Here is a 25,598-nt window from a genome sequence, read left to right on the forward strand (position 1 = left end):
TAACAGAGGCCCTTGCAGATCTCCAGTTTTCTGTGCAGCTCTCTCCTCTATTACTCTGACCTGTAAACGTCAGTGGCCTTAGTCTCCCAGGCCCCAGGCTCCATAGTGGTTCCCCCTCCCTGTGCCACAGCCTGGATGTTCTCTCAAGGCAGTAAGCCAGGGCAGCTGTAGGGCTCACCTCATTTGTTCTCTGGCTCTCATGGATCACCATCCTTCACTGTCTGATATCTAGTATCCAGAAAACGATTGTTTCATATATTTTGTCTGGTTTTTTTTTTGTTGTATCAGGTAAGAGGGTAAATTTCATCCTTGTTACTCCATCTTGGATAGACGTGGAAGGCCACTTTTTAAACTCTGGAGATCTCCTTTTAAGCCTGGTACAAACACCACTCCTCTTTGATGAAGTTTCCCCAGAACATTTTTCACGTCTCTCACTTCGGTCTAAAGATATACTCTGACCTTTGCGCATTAAGCCACTTTCTTTATACTCTTACAAGCTTATCATGAGTTATGCATTCATCTCCTTTGACAGACCACAAGCTTCTTGATGGCAGGAGGTGGGTCTTCGTATCACTATGCCTAAGACAATGTCTGATAAATGATTGAGCCTCAAGATATATATCCCCCTCACCCTGTTTCTACAGTGCTCAGTAGCCAACACTGACTTTTATTTTATTTTTACTATCTGAACCATTTGTAAGTGTACAGTTCAGTAATGTTTCACACTGTTGTGAAACATCTCCAGAGCTTTTTCATCATGCAAATGGAAATATATTATTTTAAATGAATAAAGAAATTTGGTGAAGACTTTTAATCTTAATTAAAAAAGGTTGATCTGCTCAAGGGCTTATAGCGAGCTGGTGGTGGAGTTAAGACCAGAAGACACACTGTCTGTTTCCTGTCAAATACTCATTCCTTCCAGGTCTGTTAATTCAATGCACATGCTGAACAGAGAAGGCCAAGAATCGCCATGCATCAAAGAAGCCTCAGATGTGGAAAGTCAGAAGTTACTAATTCTGAATGGCATAATTTAGTGAGGCTGGGCTTGAGTTTTTTTAATTTGTCTCGGTTAGAAAGCAATATAATATTCTCTAACACACGGTTCCTTGATTTTTTTTTTTTTTTTTCTGACAAGGGGTTCTCTGAGTCATCTAGTACTATTGTAAGGCTGCTTTCCTATTCCATTTTATACCAAAGTTTCTTTTCTCCTTATAGCCTCAGTCAGATTCTTTTCATTTTCTATGCTGTCTCTAGGCCTGGTATCTTTCTAAGACCAGGATATATAACTCTTTGCTTCATTTAGTAATGATTCTCTCTCACCAAGGATGGATGCCTGTGATCAAGCTGATTTTTTTCCACTATGAAAATTTCACGGTAATTTACTGGTTGTTAGTTGCTTTGTTTCTAGAAGAAAAGAGATTCTAAAATAATCTCATAACTTTTAAATATTTGTTCTGGTTATAAAATTAATAACAACGGGACTTCCCTGGTGGTGCAGTGGTTAAGAATCCATCTGCAATGCAGGGGACACGAGTTCGAGCCCTGGTCCAGGAAGATCCACATGCCGTGGAGCAACTAAGACTGTGCAGCACAACTACTGAGCCTGCGCTCTACAGCCAGCGAGCCACAGCTACTGAGCCCGCGCCACAACTACTGAAGCCCACGGCCCTAGAGCCCATGCTCCGCAACGAGAGACGCCACCGTGATGAGAAGCCCGCGTACCACAACAAATAGTAGCCCCCGCTCGCCGCAACTACAGAAAGCCCGTGCACAGCAACGAAGACCCAACACAGCCCAAAATAAAAAAAAAAAAAAAAAAAATTAATAATGACAATTAAAATTTGAAATTTGACATTCCATAATTTTTTAGACAAGTTAAAAGAAAAAAAAAAAGGAAAGCCAAAAATAAGGTATTAAATGCAAAAACCATTTAAAAAATCATAAATGTCATGTTGGCTATTTCTTTTGGTCTCAAATATGAAGAAAAGGAGGCTGGGAACAATTTTTCTTTGTGTCAAAGAGAAGCTAAAGGAAGTAACTGCTATTACCTTTTTCAGAAAGGCTGGACGATGGGCTTTTTTTTTTTTTTTTTTTTGGCGGTACGCGGGCCTCTCACTGTTGTGGCCTCTCTCGTTGCGGAGCACAGGATCCGGACGCGCAGGCTCAGCGGCCATGGCTCACGGGCCCAGCCGCTCCACGGCATGTGGGATCTTCCCGGACCGGGGCACGAACCCTTGTCCCCCTGCATTGGCAGGCAGACTCTCAACGACTGCGCCACCAGGGAAGCCCGGACAATGGGCTTTGAGTTCAACAAAACAAGCCTTCCCCTTCTACAGAGAGAAGCCTGGGCTCTGCAGAGGGTCTGGCCAGGAACGTATGCCATGTTGAAACAACTGAGCAAAACATAAGAATTTGTTTTCTGGCACTATTTCAGTGTTCTAAGCGCTAGAAAATTCTATGCTCCTTGCCCTCTGAAAGGTCAAGAAAATGGTTCCAATTAAATACGAAAGAATGACCTCTTGCTTTCCTCTCCAGCAGTAAGCTTCTCAGCTGCACGCCACTGCTGCACATGACTGAATCACAGATACTAGAGTCTTGGCGGGGGGGTCTCACGGCCCCCCGAGAGGCTCTCCTAGGGCACACGTGTGCAAATGACATTTTGAACCCAAAGGCAGAACTTTACATTTATGTCAGTTTTGTGGTTTCTTCTCATTCTAGCCTGATGATATTTTGAAACCCGATTCTCTCATCCAAAACACAAGTTATCCTTCCTGGGTTTGTGCTATTTGCAAACTTGGTAAATATGTCTTTACCTAAGTCAGTGTTTGAGGGAAATCACCGAGAGGTGAGTTCTAACTCAATTTCTTCTCACTTTTGTTACTTTTTTCACTAAGTACTTATAAAATATAACTGTTGGTTTTAGACTTTTGCTGAAAGGTTATGTCAGGTTCAACAAGAATTATAAGCTTTGGATCTCTGTTCACATTTGCAGAACTAGGAAAGCTTGTCTTCAGTTTGGGGGCACCTTTTCAATTCTCTCTGGCTGCTCAAAGATTCCTGCCAGTGGACAGGGGTTCCTATTGAATCTTTCCAGAATCTCGGGATGGGAGTCGCCTGGCTTGGAGGTTGGAACTAATACAACATCCAGCTGTCTTCTTTTTCCTAGTTGGGCTTTACTCTCCCTAATGCTTGCTTTTAGTTTCAGAAACACTTCTTGGTGGGTAAAATGAAAACACCTATTCACATGATACTGCTTTCCCATCCTTGTTCAACAAAGCAGTGTTCTTCCCTCATTTTTATTATTATTTTCCCCAAGTCTCAGCTCATCTATGACTTAGGTCTTCTTGACAGTATTTTTACGGGCAACTGACACTTTTATCACTGCTTGTGGTTACCACCTTCCTTCTCTCTTTCCCCCTGGTTTTCTTAAATTTGAGCTCAGGCTGATTTAGGTTCAGCCACGTTGGTTTCTTTAATTTCCTCCCCTGTTTGTTATATAAAACTGTAGAGATTTCATGAGTAAGGGGAATGTTTCTTTTCTTGAGCATATTTTATTTTAGAGGGTTTAGTCATGGATTAACACTCACTTTTTCTGTATTTTTTTTGAGACCTGCTTGCTAAAGTCTCGAGTTTGACTATCCTCAGGCTTGCCTCATTTGTCATTACAAAATCCATTTTCTTCCAACAGACCTGACAATCTATTATTTTCATTTCAATCGTGTATTAGATTTTTTTATTTCACCCCTGAGGAAAAAATTAAAATAATGCTGGGAAGAATTGAAAACATAGAGACAAGGACAACAAGGTCCTACTGTATAGCATAGGGAAGTATATTCAATATCCTGTGATAAACCATAATAGAAAAGAATATAAAATAGAATGTATACATATATATAACTGAATCACTTTGCTGTACAGCAGAAACTAACACAACATTGTAAATCAACTTTACGTCAATCAAAAAAACAAAACATAGAGATGAGGATATGTCTCTGGATGGAGGAGGAAGAAAATGGAATGATGTCTGTCTGGCAACGTAGACACTAACACAGCAATTAAAAATTCCAAATAACTGATGTCTTCAATTTTGATGCCCAGAGATGAGGAAAAAACTACAACAAACAACTGGCAGATTCTCAAGCATTTTTTAAAAAGCTCAGTTACAAAATCAGCAAAGTTAAATTGGATAAAATACAACTTCACAATATCAGTTTATAAAGGAACATCTCTAATAGCTACAGACGAGTTTAACACCCTAATATTTACAAAACAGGGACGCTTGAATCTGCTAAAGAGACTCCAAAAAGAGTTTAGAGGACTTTCTTGGTGGCTCAGTGGTTAAGAATCCGCCTGCCAACGCAGCGGACATGGGTTCCAGCCCTGGTCCGGGAAGATCCCACATGCCACAGAGCAACTAAGCCCGTGAGCCACAGCTACTGAGTCTGCGCTCGACAGCCCGCGAGCCACAACTACTGAGCCCGTGTGCCACATCTACTGAGCCTGCGTGCCTAGAGTCCGTGCTCCGCAACAAGAGAAGCCACCGCAATGAGAAGCCCGCGCACCGCGGGCTACTACCAAGAGCAGCCCCCGCTCGCCACAACTAGAGAAAGCGTGCGCACAGCAACGAAGATCCAATTCAGCCAAAAAAAAAAAAAAAAAAATTAAAAAAAAAAAAAAGAGTTTAGAGGCAGGTTCAACAGGTATCTTAGGAGGAATACTAAATGTTGGCAATAAAGTACCAACTATATGTTTTACCAAGATCCAACAACATCTGCTATATTATTTATTAGTAGGTACAAGTGTATCAAAGCTGTTGATTTTTGCAGGACTTCAGTGCATTGAGTTAGGACTCCTGGATACAGGGATCCAAACCCAGTTCCTACTAGCTTAAGTGAGGGGAACCTGTTATGAACTAGGACAATTCATTGAGGAAAAGTAATTTGCCAAATGTGAATTCACCAAAGATCAATATGCTGAATGACAAATTTGTCAAATTTGCATATTTAACAAAACTGTTTTTTTGTTTATCCAGTTTTTGCTGGATGGATTGGCTGGACACTTACGGTTCTTGGGCCGTCCAGCTCTCCCTCACCTATCAGCCTGTCCCTTTTGTCCCCCCTCCCCACCAGGACTGGCACCCAGGTGCATGGGGCACACACTCTCCTCTCTTCCAGCTACTTCCAGCTACAATAGCAGGGCCAGAGACAAAGGGACTCCTTAGACTGTCGTTATGAAAACTGATCAATTACACTTCCTGGAAATTCTCAAAAGCTATTAGCTGCCATCTCATCTAACCGAATTGTAAACTTTATAAAGAGTCAAAAGGAACAAAGTTTTGGTAAATTGGTAAATGAGATGAATTAGTCATTTGCGCAAATTTGATGGAAGAATACTAAATATCAAATGGAAAATAACTGAAGGAGAATTTGAAGATGTAGTACAAACTGAATTTCCCATAAGGAAATGTTAACATCTGTGGATTCTGACAGTTGCTTTGTATTTTAAGATCTGGTGTGGAAAGTGGGTGATGCCAGTTTCTAGGAAAAGCTTGAGTCTGGATGACCTGAAATGCAGGCTGCCTCTCTGTGAGAGTCAAACCGTAATATGAGGCGCTGCTATTTGGGAATGGTTCTGTGGACTTCTGAGGCCCTAAGAGCACAACGCTTGTATAAAAGACACACGTGCTTGCTGGTTCTTTGCAGGTATCTAACAAAAGGATATCCTTTCCTAACGATTCTAAATAAACTCCAAACAATACATGTGCAAATAGAGTGAAGTCCATTTTTCAGCTAAAACTCACAAAAAAGACTAAGCTAATCCAAAAGGCTTCGTTTTCTTTAACCTGAACACGCGTTAAAATGCTGTTACAAGGAACAAATTCAAGGATACTCCTCGAAACCAGTTTTTGGTAACTCTGCACATTTTTGCAAGTTGAGTGAATTGGCCACTTGGCAAACTGACTTTTGGCAAATTCATTTTTAAAATCTAGTTTTAAAAAAGTGGAAAGAAAAGCCACATAATAAAAACTTCACCTGCCTGACAATTTCCAAGTATACATACAGCACAGTCCTGTCAACCACATGTGCACTGGAGAACTGATTTTTGATCAATCAGCCTGCATCAGATGATGCAAGATCTTAGTGTCAAACAAGGCCATACAATGTGAGGCCACACGGAGGCCGGCCACACAGTTCAGCTGACACAGGGCCCGACTGCGCCACATTCTCCTTCACTGCCGTCTCTGCTTCTCTGTGGGTCATCTATGCCATTCTCTCTGAGAGCAGCTTTCTCCACCTTTGGAAATGCAGTCACCACAGCTCCCAATTTCCAGAGAGGCAATGACCCGTAAGTCTTCTCTGGTCTGAGGCCCACCAACCTTGAGGAAGGGAAAAGTGGTGCAGTGTGGGCCAGGTGCCATCCCTGTGCTACTCAGCTCTTCCAGGGAGTCAGGGGATGTAAGGATGTAATGCCTCTGGTGGGAACCATGGAGCTGAATGACAGGGAAGAGGGAGGTTTCAGAAGAAGGGGCTGCTGCAGAGACCCAATGACAAATGTCCCCACACCCAAGGGCCTCCACCCTCTCTGCAGCGTCACCATCATCTACCCCTGGAGAACCTTCTCTCCCTTAAAAATGGCTGTAGCACGCAGTGACCCTTCTTTAACCTCTTACTTCCTCTCTGTCCATGAAGGAAAAATCTAGTTCCTTCTCATCTTAGGGAATTTTTTGTGCTAGTAACTATATATTTTAGGTCACCAGAATAACAGGAAGGAAGTTACAAAAGCTAAGGAATTTTGTTATAGCTCTTACTCCTTTGACGACTTTTGATTTCTGATGTTTTTACTAAGAGTTGCACTCGTCTTTCTAACCTCTACCTTGCTAGCTCTTTCTCCATTTAATTCATTCTTTTTGGCATATGGGGGCCACGGACGTATGATATATCAACTAGTGTCTTCAAATTTCCATCTCCCTTAAGTGGACAATTGTTTTGCCCTCCTGAGCATCTCTAACATGGAAGATATCTGTGTCATTAGGCTTTGTGTCATTGGGCAGTTGTATATTTTAATACTTATTTTCTCCCCATAACCTATATGATAAAGTTCAAAGTTACCGGCATGGGGTCTTATAAACTCCTATTTCAACTACTTTTTTCCACCAACCTTTTTATTTTTTTTTATTTTTATTTTTGGCTGCATTGTGTCTTTGCTGCTGTGCGTGGGCTCTCTCTAGTTGTGGCGAGCGGTGGCTACTTTTTTTTAGGTCTGAGAGTTTTTTATTTATTTAAATTTGCTAAACATTTTATTCAACAGAGTGGTTGCCAGTTTTCATGGGTAATTTCAAAAATGAGATATTATATTTGACTTCTTTTTTTTTATCAGAATGAATTGGGCTTTTATTTTCTCTTTCTTTTGATGCAATTTTTCTTTTTTTTTTTTAAACATCTTTATTGGAGTATAATTGCTTTACAATGGTGTGTTAGTTTCTGCTTTATAACAAAGTAAATCAGTTATACATATACATATGTTCCCGTATGTCTTTCCTCTTGCGTCTCCCTCCCTCCTACCCTCCCTATCCCACCCCTCTAGGTGGTCACAAAGCACCGAGCTCATCTCCCTGTGCTATGCGGCTGCTTCCCACTAGCTATCTATTTTACGTTTGGTAGTGTATGTATGTCCATGCCACTCTCTCACTTTATCACAGCTTATGTGGCTGCCCTTTGTTGTGGTGCGCAGGCTTCTCATTGTGGTGGCTTCTCTTGTTGTTGCGGAGCACGGGCTCCAGGTGCGCAGGCTTCAGTAGTTGTGGCACATGGGCTCAGTAGTTGTGGTGCACAGGCTTAGTTGCTGCACGGCATGTGGCATCTTCCCGGCCCAGGGCTTGAACCCATGTCCCCTGCATTGGCAGGTGGATTCTTAACCACTGCGCCACCAAGGAAGCCCCATCCACCAAGCTTTTGCATATTCTGCTCCATTCTCTGGGGGAAAACCTTGCTCCATTCCCAACTGATAAAACTCCAGCCAGCCCTGAAGACCCAGTTGGATTATCACCTGTTCTATCGGGGTTTTCCTGACTCTCACAGGCAAAGGGAACCAGTTCATCCCCTGTGCGTCCATGGCACAGCCCCATCGCAGCATGTATCAGACAATGGAGCATGCATACAGTCTTCCCCATGAGATTAAGTGCTGTTTGAGGAAAAGGACCAAATGGTCCATGTTTGCATCCCTCCTACCCCCTCGCCCCCCTCACCCATAGCCAGACCTGCAGTGGGTGTTCCAGAGAATGAAGGCTGAATGACAGTATGAAAATATAGCAGTGTTGGTTTCACATAAAATACTTTAAGTACATTATGCTTCCTATACAGCTGATGAGACGTGAAATAAACACATGAAGAGAGCTTTCAAAAACTCATTAAGTTAAAAAGTTCTATCTGACCATTTAGGAAAAAAATTCCAACAGATAGCACAAACCAGGGTATATAATCATTTGGTGAAGTCATGAATACCTCATAGAAAGATCTCCATTTTAACATATATTGTAATGTTAGTGCTGTGGGCCTTTAAAAAAAGTAATACGATTACTCTAACTGTACCATATCTTCCTGCAGAGATGCTGAAAAGATGATCAGTTTTCCAGTACTTTTGGATTTTCTCTTTCAACATGAAAGGCAAAGATGGATATTTCATAAAGCAAATAAGTATCTTTGATCCGCACAAAAATCTCCAGTGAATCTCTGTCATAAGAGCAGGTAAAGCTGAGGAGGACCGTGCACCCCTGCATGTCCTCTGAGGGGGCTTTGTCCAAGGGCAGCTGCTGACCAAGGCAGACGGGCACGGTGCAGAGCGAGAGAAATGGGAAGTCGGTAGATGGCTCACAGTCCTAAACAGCTGTTACACCTCAATGCTGTTTGATTCTGGTCCTGCCTTAGTCGCACTGAAAAGCTTTTAAGACTTCTCTCTGGGGTTCTTTTGTGTATAGCAGATGGGTATGACTATATAGAAATGGACTAAGTTCATTCCATGGAAGCCTGTTATTTGCAGGTGGGGTATCCTACCTGGAAATGGGCAGGCAGGTCCTAACTGCAAACTTCATAGGGTAATTAAAGACCACTGCTTAGAATGAGGAGTGGCTCTTTCTGGGACAAGCAGAGGCGGTAAAGAGAATCCTGGCTCCTGCCAATTCTCATCTCATTTCTCATCTCCACCCCTCGTTCACCCTTCTCTCTGAACCTCAGACCATTCCTCACTCTGCCTCTCTTCACTGGGGTAGGAGGAGACGCTTATTTTGCACCTTATTTGGTAATAATCATTTTAAAAACACGAAGCTTTAGTGGTTTGCTTAAAAAAAAAAAATGCTACCTTTGTCACATGGCTTCAGCAAAAAGGCCCTATGAAAATATCACGTGCTTATCCTGGCCATTTTCTGTGTCAGTTCATGAAACCAATGGGAATCACTTGGGTAGCTCACGAAGGGTGTACATTCCTGGAGATCTGGATTTAGAAGGCCTGGGATGGGGCCCAGCAATTTGCCTTTTGAACAAGCACCTCCAGGTGATCCCAGTGCAGATGCCGCCCACACTTTAAGGAACCCTGATAAAGAAAGACTATCACCGGACTTCCCTGGTGGCACAGTGGTTAAGAATCTACCTGCCAGAGCAGGGGAGATGGGTTCGAGCGCTGGTCCAGGAAGATCTCACATGCCGCAGAGCAACTAAGCCCGTGCACCATAACTACTGAGCCTGTGCCATAGAGCCCACAAACCACAACTACTGAGCCCATGTGCCACAACTACTGAAGCCCACGCACCTAGAGCCCGTGCTCCGCAACGAGAAGCCAACGCAATGAAAAGCCCAAGCACCGCAACGAGGAGTAGCCCCCGCTCGCCGCAACCAGAGAAAAGCCTGCACGCAGAAACAAAGACCCAACGCAGCCAAAAATAAATAATTAAAAAAAAAGAAAGACTCTCATTGTTCTTTCATGGCAAATGCTACTTCTTTGTATGGAAACACCATAACATATTTAACCATATTTATTCTGACGGATTTTTATATGGTTTCTGTGTTTTCACAATAATGATGTTACACTATTTGTTTCTTCTGCACGGCACCACTTTCTGCTTCTTTTGTGAAATGTTGGCCTCAAATACTTCACCTCCAAACACTCTCACCCAGCTGTTTTGCCCTGTTCCAAAAAATGTTCTTCCCCTGGTCTTACTGGAGACTTCCATATTCTGAGAAGACCCACTTCTCTGGCCAAAGTGACTTCTACTGGGGTAGGCATCTTACCCATGTGATGGCAATCTTGATTACTCTGACACAGGAAGATTTTCTTCTACTATGTTTTAAACTGACACATTTTATTGAATATAAGATGCTTTCTCGGTAAGATGTACCCTTATTTGTGTATCACTAAGATGTTGCCCATTATCACTGTAAGAATCCACCAATTGTAAGTCACACCCCAATTTCAGAGATGCTAAAATTAAAAAAAAATGTATTCCTTAGAACCAATAAAACAAGTCTTACTTTTGCCCAGTGTATTTCTCTTTTTCAAGTACACCTATTGTTTGAATGTAGATTTTTTTGTTCTCTGTCTTCTATGTCTGTCAGCTTCATTGTTATTACCCCCTTCCTCTGTATGCCAAGAGACCGTCTTAAACTTTTCTTTCATATTGATTCTATTTTCTGCAATACCAATTGTGTCATTTCTACATGTTCATGTTAATTTAAATTCTTTAATATCGTTTCTCATTTCATTCAAATAATTGGACAGTTTTGTTTCTCAGCCAGGACCCTCTTCATCTCAGTCTGTCGCGTAATCTTTGGTCTGTTTATGTAGAATCCAGGCTTTCTTGAATTTTATTCAGAGTACAGTTACCTTCTAAAATGTGAATTTTCTGTTATATTCCTTTTCAGAAATATGTTTGTTTTTTCTTTTAAGGCTATAGTCTGCACCTTTCTCACTGCTACCGGCTTTCGTTATAGGTCTCATAACTAAGGAGACAGTTCTGGTGTTCTCGCACGAAAGGGGCATACGGATTCTTCTGGAGTCGTCCTTAAAGTCCACCTGTGTATAGTTGGAATCCATTTCTCCGCTTCTAAGCTGGAGAGCTGCCTTATGGACACAGCCTCGAGATGTGGTTTCGAAGTCTTTTACTTACTATGAAGATGCTGATCTGAGTGGGAACCCCTACATCTTGCTGCCTTGTCAGCCTACTGAGAAGGAAAGTCTGAAATTATTTCTAGTTTTTAAGTTGTTAAAAAACAAAACAAAACAGTAAAGGAAAAGCTGCCACCCCCAGCATACAACATACCCATGGCTCTTTCAGCCCACAGCTCTTTTAGTTGCTAATTTAATATCCTGAAATACCTATTCACTTCTGTCCCCAGATGTATTACATTGCTTAGAGTGGTAATCCTGCAATCGGTATAAGACGAGAAGTATTCATAAAGGGAAGGAAACTGTAAAAGAGTTCTTCCTTTCCTTCATACAGAAGGGGGACTAAGTTACCACCCTCTGGTGGGCAACACGCACATATTGGTAGGAAAGGGCTAGGAGTATCCTACGGCCAGACAGCCCCATCAGCCAGCCTCCGTTTTCAACAATTATCTACTGGGAGTCTTCTGAGTGCCAGGGATGTTCTGAACACTAGGGAAACTGCAGTGAAATAGAAATAAATAGAAGTAAAGTCTCTGCTTACATGGGGCTTATGTTCTAGTGGGAATATATGCAGTAAGCAAAAACTAAAGATACAGTGTCAGATGGAGATGAACGCCGCGGGGGAAAACTAAGCAGAGTAGGAGTCGGGGAGTTCTGGGGTGAGTGAACTGCTATTCTCTACAGGACAGTTAGGGAGGCCTGATGAGGTGACGTGTGAGCAGAGGTGGAGGATGTACCTCTCAGGGGACCTCTGGTTGAGCAACATTTCTAGTTTCCTGTGCTAAGGAACGTTGGCATCTCTTTCTATGTTTTCATGTATATCTCTACTGGAAAGCAGAGGAGGGTGAATTGTGGTCACTCACTTTTCTGTCACCAGGAATCAGATGACTTCAATAATTATCATTTTAAGTGGCCCCAATACTCCATTCAGAAGATGCCGTAATTTAATTAACCAATCTGCTATACAGTTGACCCTTGAACAACACAGGTCTGAACTGCCTGGATCTACTTATACGTGGATTTTTTTCAATAAATACTACAGGACCACACGATTCCCCAGTTGGCTGAATCCACGGATAAAGAACTGTGGATACAGCGGGCCGACTAGGGGACTTGAGCATCTGCGGACCTCCTGCCGGTGGGTCCTTGAACCAATCTTCCCTCGGATTCTGAGGGACAACTGGAGTTGTCTATCTACATTATTTTCAGCTTTCTCTATTTCACGTAAATATTTTTAGTTGTAATATAAACTACTATGATTAGTAGCCAGGCATTCAAGGAGAGCAGTTTGGGAATACAGATTAGGAGCCAGGAAAACGGGTATCCGGGTTCAGGGGCAGAGGAGCAGGAAGGCGTGCGCATCGGAAGCACTGGACGGAGAGGCCAGGAGCAGAGGCCTTTGTGAGGCGGCCTCACTCCTCCACCTTCACCCCTGCTCAGGAGGCCTCATCTCCCCTGGCCCCTGTGGCCATAACCAACGGCCTGCTTCTTCGTCTGGTTCTACCCATAGTTTTAGTGTGAGTTAAAAAGAACATAAGCAGGGCTTCCCTGGTGGCGCAGTGGTTGAGAGTCCGCCTGCCGATGCAGGGGACACGGGTTCGTGCCCTGGTCCGGGAAGATCCCACATGCCGCAGAGCGGCTGGGCCCATGAGCCATGGCCGCTGAGCCTGCGCGTCCGGAGCCTGTGCTCCGCAACAGGAGAGGCCACAACAGTGAGAGGCCCGCGTACCGCAAAAAAAAAAAACCAAAAAAAAACCATAAGCAAACTACAACAGAGAAGCAGGTCAGGCATTCAGTTAAACTCAGTAGCGGTGCTCCTTTAATTAAGCAGATGTGAAAGATGCTGCTTATGAAAAACAAGAAGCAGATGGCACTGACTTGTGGCTTTCATCCACAGAAACAGAACAGGAAAAATAAGAAGTTTCTGTGCCTAAGACTGGGGTTATACTGAGGTTTCCAGCATTTCCAGACAGGAATGCCTGCACAGCTGCTTAGGGCAGATGGGTCCTTTGACAGCTTAATATTACAGAGTTTCTGGTAATTCAGGTAACTCTGTAGGGTGGCCGGTGTGAGGCCATCTGTTTACTAGTGGGCAGAAAAGCTCACTACCGGTAGGTAGTCACTGCTGAGCATGAGATACAAACCGAAAGTCAAGTCAGCCATTTTCATAACCTCTGCAAAGCAAACTGGCCTGGGAAACCACTGACATAACCACCACAAAGAAACCTCACCTGAGCTTCATGTGACCGACACAATGGGACCCCAGAGAACAGGAGAACAGTAGTATTCCAAAAGGTTTTATTTGGGTTTATTTCAACTTATTCAATGCCATGAGATAAATCATTCACTTAGAAAGCTCTTTTGTTCTTTTCTACTTTTCTAAACAGAAAAGGAAAATAACCATGAATTTAGAGCCATCTGTAATATACCTGAAAACTAGCTGCCGTTTACTATTTAAATGAAAAAAATTTTAGATAAATAACACATATTTTTGTTGCAAAAGGTTTACAATGAAAAATGAATCTCCCTCCTATACCTCCTATGCCTCTTTCTCCCAGTACCCCATCTCCCCTCTCCAGAGTCAAACACAGTTACTCATTTCCTGAATGTCTTTCTGGATATAGTCTATAGTATACATAATTGTGTGTGTGTGATATATATACATGCACACATATATATGTCCTTACAATTTTTTAATTGGCTGTATTTAAAATGAACAAAGCATATTAAAAGCTCTGAGAAGTACTGCAGTAAAGAAACCTGTTTAACTTCATCAGGGAATCCTAAATATTTTTGACTCTGGGACCCCTACCTATCTGCTTTGGTATAACTTCCGGTCTGTGGAATGTAGCCAGGACTTGCTGGTATGGCCAGATCAGGCGTTTCTGGAGGGCGTCTGTTCTGAATGGTCTGTGCTTGAGCCATGCTGGTTGTTAAATATTGTAAATGTCACCCCTTTGAATACACTTTATTAAAAGACTATCTTCAAATGTTTTAGAAAATGTGAAATGTGTGCGTGAGTTCTTGCAGAGGCAGAAATAATGGGTCCAGGTTAAGTAAAGACTGAAGGAGCTGAGAGAAAGGCTAATTTATATTTAGCTGGATTTAGTTTCAGATTAGTATAGAAGGAAGTGCCAGGAAAGGGCTGGCTTCAGCTCGTGAGAGGAGATGGTCACGAGAAATTCATTAGGTACAGGAGAAAGCCATAAGCTTTAACATTTTTGTTTTTAATCATGAAAAATTTCAAACATCAGTGCATTTTTCATCTAGAAGTTTGGTGAGTCTTTTTATTATAGCTTCCATGTCTCTACTTAACTTTCGAACACCTGAAGTTTAGTTATAATAACTGTTTTCATGTCTGGGTCTGCTAATTCTAACACCTTTGTCAGTTCCGGGTTGGTTTCAATTGGGTGATGGCTTTCCCCTCATACTGGATTGCATTTTCCTGCCTATTTGTATGCCTGGTAATCTTTGATTGGATGCCAGACATTGTGAATTCGACCTTGTTGGGGGTGGATATTTTTGCATTGCTATACATATTCATGAGCTTTGTTCTAGGACACAGTTAAATTACTTGGTAGCAGTTTGATCCTTTTGGGTCTTGCTCCTAAGATTCATTAGGCGGGACTTGAGGGGGATCCTACACAGATCTCTAGCCTTCTCTCTCTCTGCTCCTCTCCGGTACTTTGTCCTGCAAACTTTAGCTTACTTGGTCTCCCCAGACACATGCCTCCATCTCCTGAACTCAGGGAGTCCTTGTGCTTCCCCTGGGTTCCCCCTGCACACACCATGGCCTGGAGCTCACCCAAGGCAGTGTGCTGGGGTAACTGTAGGGCTCACCCTGTTTGCTTTTCACCTCTCAGGAATCACTGTCCTTCACTGCCTGACATCTACGGTCTTGAAAATGGCTGTTTCACAGATCCTGTCTTTGCGCTGTTGTTGTTGTTTTAGGCATAAGGGTAAGGCTAGTCCCGCCCTGCCGTTTTAATGTAAAGTTTACTCCCGTATTTTCCTTTTCTCTTCATATGGCTTTCCTTGTTTCCTTTGCTCCTTATTTTCGTCTTGCCCGTGCACAGTTCTCTTGCTGTTTTCTTTCCAGCTCATTGTTTGCTTTGAGTGGGGGCAGTTATGTGCTGAAATGCAGCCCTAGAAGAGGTGAGGTTGCCACGCTAGGGTTGTCCTACACTTTCAATTCAGGCTGACCTGGCTGACCTCACGTCATCCTCTCTCCAAACTGCAGCAGCCTCTGCCTGCGGCCACTTCCTCCCTGGGCTGACTCTGTCCTTCCTCTTCACCTTCTACACGCTGGGGTCAGCATGACTTAGAAGTTCCTTAGCCCAAAGGTGCTCTGGGTGGATCCCTGTTACCATTTCTGCTCTAATGATTATGGCTGGCAGCTGCAGGTTTGCTTCTTTTTTGTTCCTATTCCTATTTTACTGAAGATTTACGAAGAATAATAAATATTCAGTTTCATCAAATAGTACTTTTGTGTTCTATTAGGAACTATTATGTGAATAGATAGACCTTTCTAATGGATAACCATCCTTGTATTCTTAGGGCACAGCCCTATATTCAACTATATGCCAATAAATAAACACACAAAGAAGTGATTAAAAAAAGGAACTAAAAAAAAAATCCAGTATCTTGACAGTCTTCTCTTCCTTCCATTTATAAATTGTAAAGACATTTAAAATTCTTACGTATATTCAAAGCGTCCTGCGCCAGCCTCGTCGGCTTCCTCCCTGCAGAGCCTGTGAGCAACAGCCCTTCCCTCACACCTGACTGGGCCTCTGGGGCAAGGAGGTGCTGCACTAAAGGAAATCTGAGGCGCAGAGAAGTTAACTGCCTGGTCCATGATCACAGAACTACTGTGTGGCTGACAGCTCCAGCTGGGTGTCAGACCTGAGCCTCTGAGGTGGGAGAGCCGAATTCAGGACACTGGACCACCAGAGACCTCCAGGCCCCATGTGATATCAATCGGCGAGAGCTCTCCCACAGATCCCCGTCTCAACACTAAGACCCAGCTCCACTCAACGACCAGGAAGCTCCAGTGCTGGACACCCCATACCAAACAACTAGTAAGACAGGAACACAACCCCACCCATTAGCAGAGAGGCTGCCTAAAATCATAATAAGGTCACAGACACCCCAAAACACACCACCAGACATGGTCCTGCCCACCAGAAAGAAGAGATCAAGCCTCAACCATCAGAACACAGGCACCAGTCCCCTCAACCAGGAAGCCTACACAAGCCACTGAACCAACCTTACCCACCGGGGGCAGACACCAAAAACAACAGGAACTACAAACCTGCAGCCTGTGAAAAGGAGACCCCAAACACAGTAAGTTAAGCAAAATGAGAAGACAGAGAATACACAGCAGATGTAGGAGGAAGGTAAAACCCCAAAACAGACCAAACAAATGAAGAGGAAATAGGCAGTCTACCTGAAAAAGAATTCACAGTAATGATAGTAAAGATGATCCAAAATCTTGGAAATAGAATGGAGAAAATACAAGAAACGTTTAACAGGGACCTAGAAGAACTAAAGAGCGAACAAACAATGATGAACTATACAATAAATGAAATTAAAAATTCTCTAGAAGGAATCAATAGCAGAATAACTGAGGTAGAAGAATGGATAAGTGATTCGCAAGACAGAATGGTGGAACTCACTGCCATGGAACAGAATAAAGAAAAAAGAATGAAAAGACTTGAGTACAGTTTCAGAGACCTCTGGGACAACATTAAACACACCAACATTCGAATTATAGGGATCCCAGAAGAAGAAGAGAAAAAGAAAGGGACTGAGAAAATATTTGAAGAGATTATAATTGAAAACTTCCCTAATATGGGAAAGGAAATAGTCAAGTCCAGGAAGCACAGAGAGTCCCATACAGGATAAATCCAAGGAGAAACACGCCAAGACACATATTAATCAAACTATCAAAAATTAAATACAAAGAAAAAATATTAAAAGCAGCAAAGGAAAAGCAACAAATAACATACAAGGGAATCGCCATAAGGTTAATAGCTGATCTTTCAGCAGAAACTCTGCAAGCCAGAAGGGAGTGGCAGGACATACTTAAAGTGATGAAAGAGAAAAACCTACAACCAAGATTACTCTACCCAGCAAGGATCTCATTTAGATTCAATGGAGAAATTAAAACCTTTACAGACAAGCAAAAGCTAAGAGAATTCAGCACCACAAAACCAGCTTCACAACAAATGCTAAAGGAACTTCTCTAGGTAGGAAACACAAAAGAAGGAAAAGACCTACAATAAAAAATCCAAAACAATTAAGAAAATGGTAACAGGAACATACATATCGATAATTACCTTAAATGTAAATGGATTAAATGCTCCAACCAAAAGACACAGACTGGTTGAATGGATAAAAAAACAGGACCTGTACATATGCTGTCTACAAGAGACCCACTTCAGACCTAGGGACACATACAGACTGAAAGTGAGGGGATGGAAATGGATATTCCATGCAAATGAAAATCAAAAGAAAGCTGGAGTAGCAATTCTCATGTCAGACAAAATAGACTTTAAAATAAGACAAAGAACGACACTACATAATGATCAAGGCATCAATCCAAGAAGAAGATACAACAACTGTAAATATTTATGCACCCAACATAGGAGCACCTCAATACATAAGGCAAATGTTAACAGCCATAAAAGGGAAATCGACAGTAACACAATAATAGTAGGGGACTTTAACAACCCACTTTCACTAATGGACAAATCAACCAAAATGAAAATAAATAAAGAAACACGAGCTTTAAATGACACATTAAACAAGATGGACTTAATTGATATTTATAGGACATTCCATCTGAAAACGACAGAATACACTTTCTTCTCAAGTGCTCATAGAACATTCTCCAGGATAGATCATATCTTGGGTCACAAATCAAGCCCTGGTAAACATAAGAAAATTGAAATCATATCAAGTATCTTTTCTGACCACAACACTATAAGACTAGATATCAGTTACAGGAAAAAAACTGTAAAAAATACAAACACAGGCAGGCTAAACAATACACTACTAAATAACCAAGAGATCACTGAGGAAATCAAAGAGGAAATCAAAAAATACCTAGAAACAAAGGACAATGAAAACACAATGACCCAAAACCTATGGGGTGCAGCAAAAGCAGTTCTAAGAGGGAAGTTTATAGCAATACAATCCTACCTCAAGAAACAAGAAACATCTCAAATAAACAACCTAACCTTACACCTAAAGCAATCAGAGAAAGAAGAACAAAAAAACGCGTAGTTAGCAGAAGGAAAGAAATCATAAAGATCAGATCAGAAATAAATGAAAAAGAAATGCAGGAAACAATAGCAAAGATCAATAAAACTAAAAGCTGCTGCTTTGAGAAGATAAAAAAAATTGATAAGCCATTAGCCAGACTCATCAACAAAAAAAGGGGGAAGACTCAAATCAATAGAATTAGAAATGAAAAAGGAGAAGTAACAACTGATACTGCAGAAATACAAAGGATCATGAGAGATTACTACCAGCAACTATATGCCAATAAAATGGACAACCTGGAAGAAATTGGCCAATTCTTAGAAAAGCACAACCTTCTGAGACTGAACCAGGAAGAAATAGAAAATATAAACAGACCAATCACAAGCACTGAAATTGAGACTGTGATTAAAAATCTTCCAACAAACAAAAGCCCAGGACCAGATGCCTTCACAGGCGAATTCTATCAAACATTTAGGGAAGAGCTAACACCTATCCTTGTCAAACACTTCCAAAATATAGCAGAGGGAGGAACACTCCCAAACTCATTCTACGAGGCCACCATCACCCTGATACCAAAACCGAAGATGCCACAAAAAAAGAAAACTACAGGCCAATATCACTGATGAACATAGATGCAAAAATCCTCAACAAAATACTAGCAAACAGAATCCAACAGCACATTAAAAGGATCATGCACCATGATCAAGTGGGGTTTATCCCAGGAATGCAAGGATTCCTCAATATATGCAAATCAATCAATGGGATAAACCAAATTAACAAATTGAAGGATAAAAACCATATGATCATCTCAATAGATGCAGAAAAAGCTTTTGACAAAATTCAGCACCCATTTATGATAAAAGCCTTCCAGAAAGTAGGCATAGAGGGAAGTTACCGCAACATAATAAAGGCCATATATGAAACACCCACAGTCAACATTGTTCTCAATGGTGAAAACCTGAAACCATTTCCACTAAAATCAGGAACAAGACAAGGTTGCCCACTCTCACGACTATTATTCAACATAGTTTTGGAAGTTTTAGCCACAGCAATCAGAGAAGAAAAAGAAATAAAAGGAATCCAAATGGGAAAAGAAGAAGTAAAACTGTCACTGTTTGCAGATGACATGATGCTATACATACAGAATCCTAAAGATGCTACCAGAAAACTACTAGAGCTCATCAATGAATGTGGTAAAGTAGCAGGATACCAAATTAATGCATGGAAATCTCTTGCATTCCTACACACTAGGATGAAGAATCTGAAAGAGAAATTAAGGAAACACTCCCATTTACCATTGCAACAAAAATAATAAAATACCTCAGAATAAACCTACCTAAGGAGACAAAAGACCTGTATGCAGAAAACTATAAGACTCTGATGAAAGAAATTAAAGATGATACAAACAAATGGAGAGATAGGCCATGTTCTTGGATTGGAAGAATCAACATTGTGAAAATGACTATACTACCTAAAGCAATCCACAGATTCACTGCAATCCCTATCAAACTACCAATGGCATTTTTCACAGAACTAGAACAAAAAATTTCACAATTTGTATGGAAACACAAAAGACCCCAAATAGCCAAAGTAATCTTCAGAAAGAAAAACAGAGCTGGAGGAATCAGGCTCCCTGACTTCAGACTCTACTACAAAGCTACAGTAATCAAGAAAGTATGGTACTGGCACAAAAACAAAAATATACATCAAAGGAACAGGACAGAAAGCCCAGAGATAAACCCATGTACATATGGTCAACTTATCTTTGATAAAGGAGGGAAGAAAATACAATGGAGAAAAGACAGCCTCTTCAATAAGTGGTGCTGGAAAAACTGGACAGCTACATGTAAAAGAATGAAATTAGAACACTCCCTAACACCATACACAAAAATAAACTCAAAATGGATTAAAGACATAAATGTAAGGCCAGACACTATAAAACTCTTAGAGGAAAACACAGGCAGAACACTCTATGACATAAATCACAGCAAGATCCTTTTGGATCCACCTCCTAGAGAAAGGGAAATAAAAACAAAAATAAACAAATGGGACCTAATGAAACTTAAAAGCTTTTTCACAGCAAAGGAAACCATAAACAAGATGAAATGACAACCCTCAGGATGGGAGGAAAATATTTGCAAATGAAGCAACTGACAAAGGATGAATCTCCAAAATATACAAGCAGCTCATGCAGCTCAATAACAAAAAAACAAACAACCCAATCCAAAAATGGGCAGAAGACCTAAACAGACATTTCTGAAAGAAGATATACAGATTCCCAACAAATACATGAAAGGACGCTCAACATCACTAATCATCGGAGAAATGCAAATCAAAACTACAATGATGTATCACCTCACACTGGTCGGAATGGCCATCATCAAAAAGTCTACAAACAATAAATGCTGGAGAGGGTGTGGAGGAAAGGGAACCCTCTTGCACTGTTGGTGGGAATGTAAATTGATACAGCCACTATGGAAAACAGTATGGAGGTTCCTTAAAAAACTAAAAATAGAACTACCATACGACCCAGCAATCCCACTACTGGACATATACCCAGAGAAAACCATAATTCACAAAGAGTCATGTACCACAATGTTCATTGCAGCTCTATTTACAATAGCCAGGACATGGAAGCAACCTAAGTGTCCATCGACAGATGAATGGATAAAGAAGATGTGGCACATATATACAATGGAATATTACTCAGCCATAAAAAGAAACGAAATTGAGTTATTTGTAGTGAGGTGGATGGACCTAGATTCTGTCATACAGAGTGAGGTCAGTCAGAAAGAGAAAAACAAATACCGTATGCTAACACATATATATACGTATGGAATCTATATAAAAAAAAAAAGGTTCTGAAGAACCTAGGGGCAACACAGGAATGAAGACGCAGACGTAGGGAATGGACTTGAGGACATGGGGAGGGGGAAGGGTAAGCTGGCACGAAGTGAGAGAGTGGCATGGACATATATACACTCCCAAATGTAAAACAGATAGCTAGCGGGAAGCAGCCGCATGGCACAGGGAGATCAGCTTGGTCCTTTGTCACTACCTAGAGGGGTGGGATAGGGAGGGTGGGAGGGAGACGCAAGAGGGAGGGGATATGGGGATATATGTATGCATATAGCTGACTCATTTTGTGATACAGCAGAAACTAACACACCACTGTAAAGCAATTATATTCCAATAAAGATGTTAAAAAATTCTTACATATATTCGAGATAGAAATGTATCTTAGAACACATGCTAGGAAAAGAAAGCAGTTGATGGATTCTCGAACCAGATTCACATATTTCCACCACTTGTGGAGGCATTTAACAGTGGTTAGAATTTGAGAAACAAGGACTCAGACTGAGAAAAAATATTTCCGTTTCCCAGGCAAAAACTATTACTACAGGCATCCAAATGAAAGGTGAAGATTAAAATCCCTTTGATTATCCATACTTTGCTATAACTACATATTAGGAGGAAAACAGGCCTGTTTATTTGAGTTATAGACTTTATTGTAGAGATGCCTTCTCCATGTCTTTCCCTTCCATTCTAAACTCTTCAGTATTTCTCTTACTTTATAATTATTTGGCAGATGGAAGGGAATTTTTCAAAGGCCTATATGTTTATTATTATCTTTTGGTAATTCCTTAGCTGGATCTTATTTTTTCCCACCAGATGACCATGAAACATTATTTTATTTATAGCATTTAAAAACATTTAATTATATAAGATATTTAAAGATCTGTTTTGATCTAGGATACAAGGTTTAAGAACATAAAATAAATGGCCTGTGCAGCTCACTTTTAAAATTATACTCCATACATTTATCAGTAAAAAGGAACACAGTAGAATTATACGTGCGGACATCAGATTCTAAATATGCCTTTGTTTAGAGAAAAGCCATGTCTAAACTTAAAGGAAAAGAAATACTCATGAGGAACTAGATTACTGTTGGCAACTTAGTAAATGTCTTTTAGGAAGAAAAGGAACTGGACACTGGGCTCATTTCTCAGTCCCTGAGTTTGGAGGAGTGGTCTCCTTCTGGCATCAGGGTGGTGGGGTGGCAGAGACAGTGTGCCACAACGGGAAGAACATCTGAGTTGGGAGTCAGAGAAACACCCAACTCCAAATACTCCATGACCTCCTTTGGGAAGAGAAACCCCATCTCTAAAACAACTCTAATAAATAACCAGACAAGTCACTTCTCTGCTTGAAATGATCCATTCACTGGTCCCCATCACCATCAGGGTCTGCTCCCCTTTTATATCTCTCACTTCACTGTTCACTACACAGACATAAACAACTACCCCAGGTATCGCCTCGGGCTACTATGAAGTTCTCAGACAATGCCACGTTCCCTCATGACTCCACGTTTTTGCAGAGGTAATTGCCTCTTCAGAATCCCTTTAGTCAGAATAAGGTCATTAAGGTGAGTCTTAATCCAACATGACTGGTATCCTTGAAGGAAGAGGAAATTTGGACACAGTCATGTACAGAAGGAAGAACATGTGAAGACACAGAGAGAAGATGGCCATCTACAAGCCAAGAAGAGTGGCCTCAGAAGAAACAAACCCTGCAGACACCTTGATCTCAAAATCTAGCCTCCAGAATTGTGAGAAAATAAATCACTTTATTAAATAAAAAAAAAAAATCCTTTTAGTCTTTGTGGACCTACATGTCATCCTAAACCTGCCTTCTCATTTGTTTATATTCATAGTAGCTATTCTGATTATATGTGGGGTAAATGAGAAGCTGTGACAATAAGAATATAAAGTAAGTTTTCTGTATTTTGGATTTAATTACATTTGGATTGGCAGTGAAGAAATCACCGTTGGGGAAATCTCTCATTGTTGGTTCAGCTGGAGGCTGGAAAAGTAGACGATCATCCCTAATCTTGAAACGAAGGCTGGATGCTAATTTTGCCTTCTGGGAAACAGATGATTTAAGTTTTCCTTAAGAAGGAAAATAACTTAGTACACTAAAATTGGCACAAAACAAGTTCAGTGAGAATTATGATGAAAGATATCATATATTTTCAACTTAGTTAAACAAAAATCAAACTTTACCTCTTGAAATGATTCACCAGGACTCCAACCAGCTCTCCAATTCGACTCTCGTGGGTTGGCTGTTTGCTGAAGAGACAGACGATGAGGTCTTTGTTGTCCTTTGTATGGAACACTACCAGTTGGTCCTTCCCATTGGAGACGCTCAGACCAGTCAACTGCAAAGAGACAAGGCATGGAAACTGTAAGGGTGGTTCTCAAAAGAATGAATTTAAACATACAGTTTGTAATGGTTCTACTCAGTAACTCTGATGACATTAATCCTTATCGAGCTTCATGAAACAAGCAGATGAAAGGAAATGATAAAGATAAGAACACAAATTAACAAAATTAAAAGCAGAAAAACAATAGGGTAAAATCGATGAAACAAAGAGCTGCTTCTGTCAAAAGATAAATACAATTGCTGAATCTCTAGTCTGAAAGAATAAAAGAGAGAAGACCTAATTACCCATATCAGAAATGGAAGAGGGGCTATTACTGCAGACCACATAGACATTAAAAGGATAATAAAGGAATATTTACAACCTTATGCACATAAGTTCAACAACTTTGACAAAACCAAACAATTCCTTGAAAGCCATAAACTACCAAAATTTACCCAAGAAGACATAGATAACCTGAATACTGCTATATCTATTAAAGAAATTAAATTTGTAGTTAAGAACCTTTCAAAAAAGAAAACTCCAGAAGGCTCAGATGATTGCCTTGGTAAATTCTACCAAATATTTAAAGAAGAAATAACACCAGTTCTCCACATCTCTTCTTGAAAACGGAAGAGAAGGGAACACTTCACAACTCATTTTATGAGCACTGTCCTGATGCCAAAAATAGACAAAGGCAGTACAAGAAAACTACAAACCAATATCCAATATCCTTCATGAACATGGATGTAATTAGAATGGCCAAGACATCAGCAAATCAAATCCCAAAATACATAAAAACAAAAATGCATCATGACCAAGTGGAGTTAATCTAAGAAATGCATAGCTAGTTTTGTATGAAAAATATCAATCAATGTAATCCACCATAGCAACAGAAAAAAAAAACACAAAGCTACACTATTTACAATTGTCAGGACATGGAAGCAACCTAAATGTCCACTGACAGATGAATGCATAAAGAAGATGTGGCATATATACACACACACACACACACACACACACACACACACACACACACACACACAATGGATTACGCAGCCATAAAAAGAAACAAAATTGACTTATTTGTAGTGAGGTGGGTGGACCCAGAGTCTGTCATACAGAGTGAACTAAGTCAGAATGAGAAAAACAAATATTGTGTGCTAACGCACATATATGGAATCTAAAAAAAACGGTACTGATGAACCTAGTGGCAGGGCAGGAATAAAGACTCAGACGTAGAGAATGGACTTGAGGACACGGGGAAGGGGAAGCTGGGGCAAAGTGAGAGAGTAGCAATGACATATGCACTACCACATGTAAAATGGATGGCTAGTGGGAAGTTGCTGAATAGCACAGGGAGATCAGCTTGATGCTTTGTGACAACCTACAGGGGTGGGATAGGGAGGGTGGGAGGGAGACGCAAGAGGGAGGGGATATGGGGATATATGTATACTTATAGCTGATTCACTTTGTTATACAGCAGAAGCTAACATATTGTAAAGCAATTATACTCCAATAAAGATATATAAAAAAGAAACCTATCATATCAATTGACGCAGAAAAAGCATTTGACAAAATTCAACATCCATTCATGATATAAATCTCTCAGCAAACAGGATTAGAAGAGAATTCAACCTATTAATGACATCTACAAAAACGCCACAGCTAACATCTTACAAAGTGGTGAAATACTGAATGGTCTCCCCAAAGATCAGGAGCAATGTAAGGATTTCTACTGTTACTGCTGCTGGGCAACTTCATACTGGAAGCCCTAGCCAGTGCCTTAAGGCAGCTTTAAATAAATTAAAAGGCATACAGTTTAAAAGGGAAGAAACAAATGACTTTATTTTCAGATTACATGATCATCTATATAGAAAATCCCAAGGAATTTACAAAATAGCTCTCAGAACTAATTAGTGGGTTTGGCAAGGTCACAAAACACAAGGTCAACAGACAAAAATATTTCTGTATACCA

The 25,598-nt window shown here is 40.9% G+C and overlaps 1 protein-coding gene and 1 long non-coding RNA gene across 4 annotated transcripts in view; one reads left to right on the forward strand and one right to left on the reverse strand.

Moving 5' to 3' along the window:
• The window catches only part of LOC137211753 (uncharacterized), a 73,199-nt gene extending 60,279 nt beyond the window's left edge, over positions 1-12,920 (forward strand). The window contains exon 3 of the long non-coding RNA XR_010937201.1: positions 10,980-12,920. This is a non-coding gene — a long non-coding RNA (uncharacterized lncRNA). The remainder of the gene's footprint in view (positions 1-10,979) is intronic.
• The window catches only part of MYO1D (myosin ID), a 346,572-nt gene that overhangs the window by 82,093 nt on the left and 238,881 nt on the right, over positions 1-25,598 (reverse strand). The window contains exons 21-22 of one of the 3 annotated variants that reach the window (XM_067714339.1): positions 23,484-23,638; positions 10,710-11,207 (exon numbers count right to left, since the gene is read on the reverse strand). In XM_067714339.1, coding sequence (XP_067570440.1) covers positions 11,111-11,207; positions 23,484-23,638 — 252 coding nt within the window. In that variant the 3' untranslated portion in view covers positions 10,710-11,110. Of the gene's footprint in view, positions 1-10,709; positions 11,211-23,483; positions 23,639-25,598 lie in introns of those variants that run through there. The other 2 variants (XM_067714338.1, XM_067714337.1) reach the window with 2 other exon arrangements.

This window comes from Pseudorca crassidens, chromosome 19, assembly GCF_039906515.1.
Source record: "Pseudorca crassidens isolate mPseCra1 chromosome 19, mPseCra1.hap1, whole genome shotgun sequence".
Taxonomy (NCBI): domain Eukaryota; kingdom Metazoa; phylum Chordata; class Mammalia; order Artiodactyla; family Delphinidae; genus Pseudorca; species Pseudorca crassidens.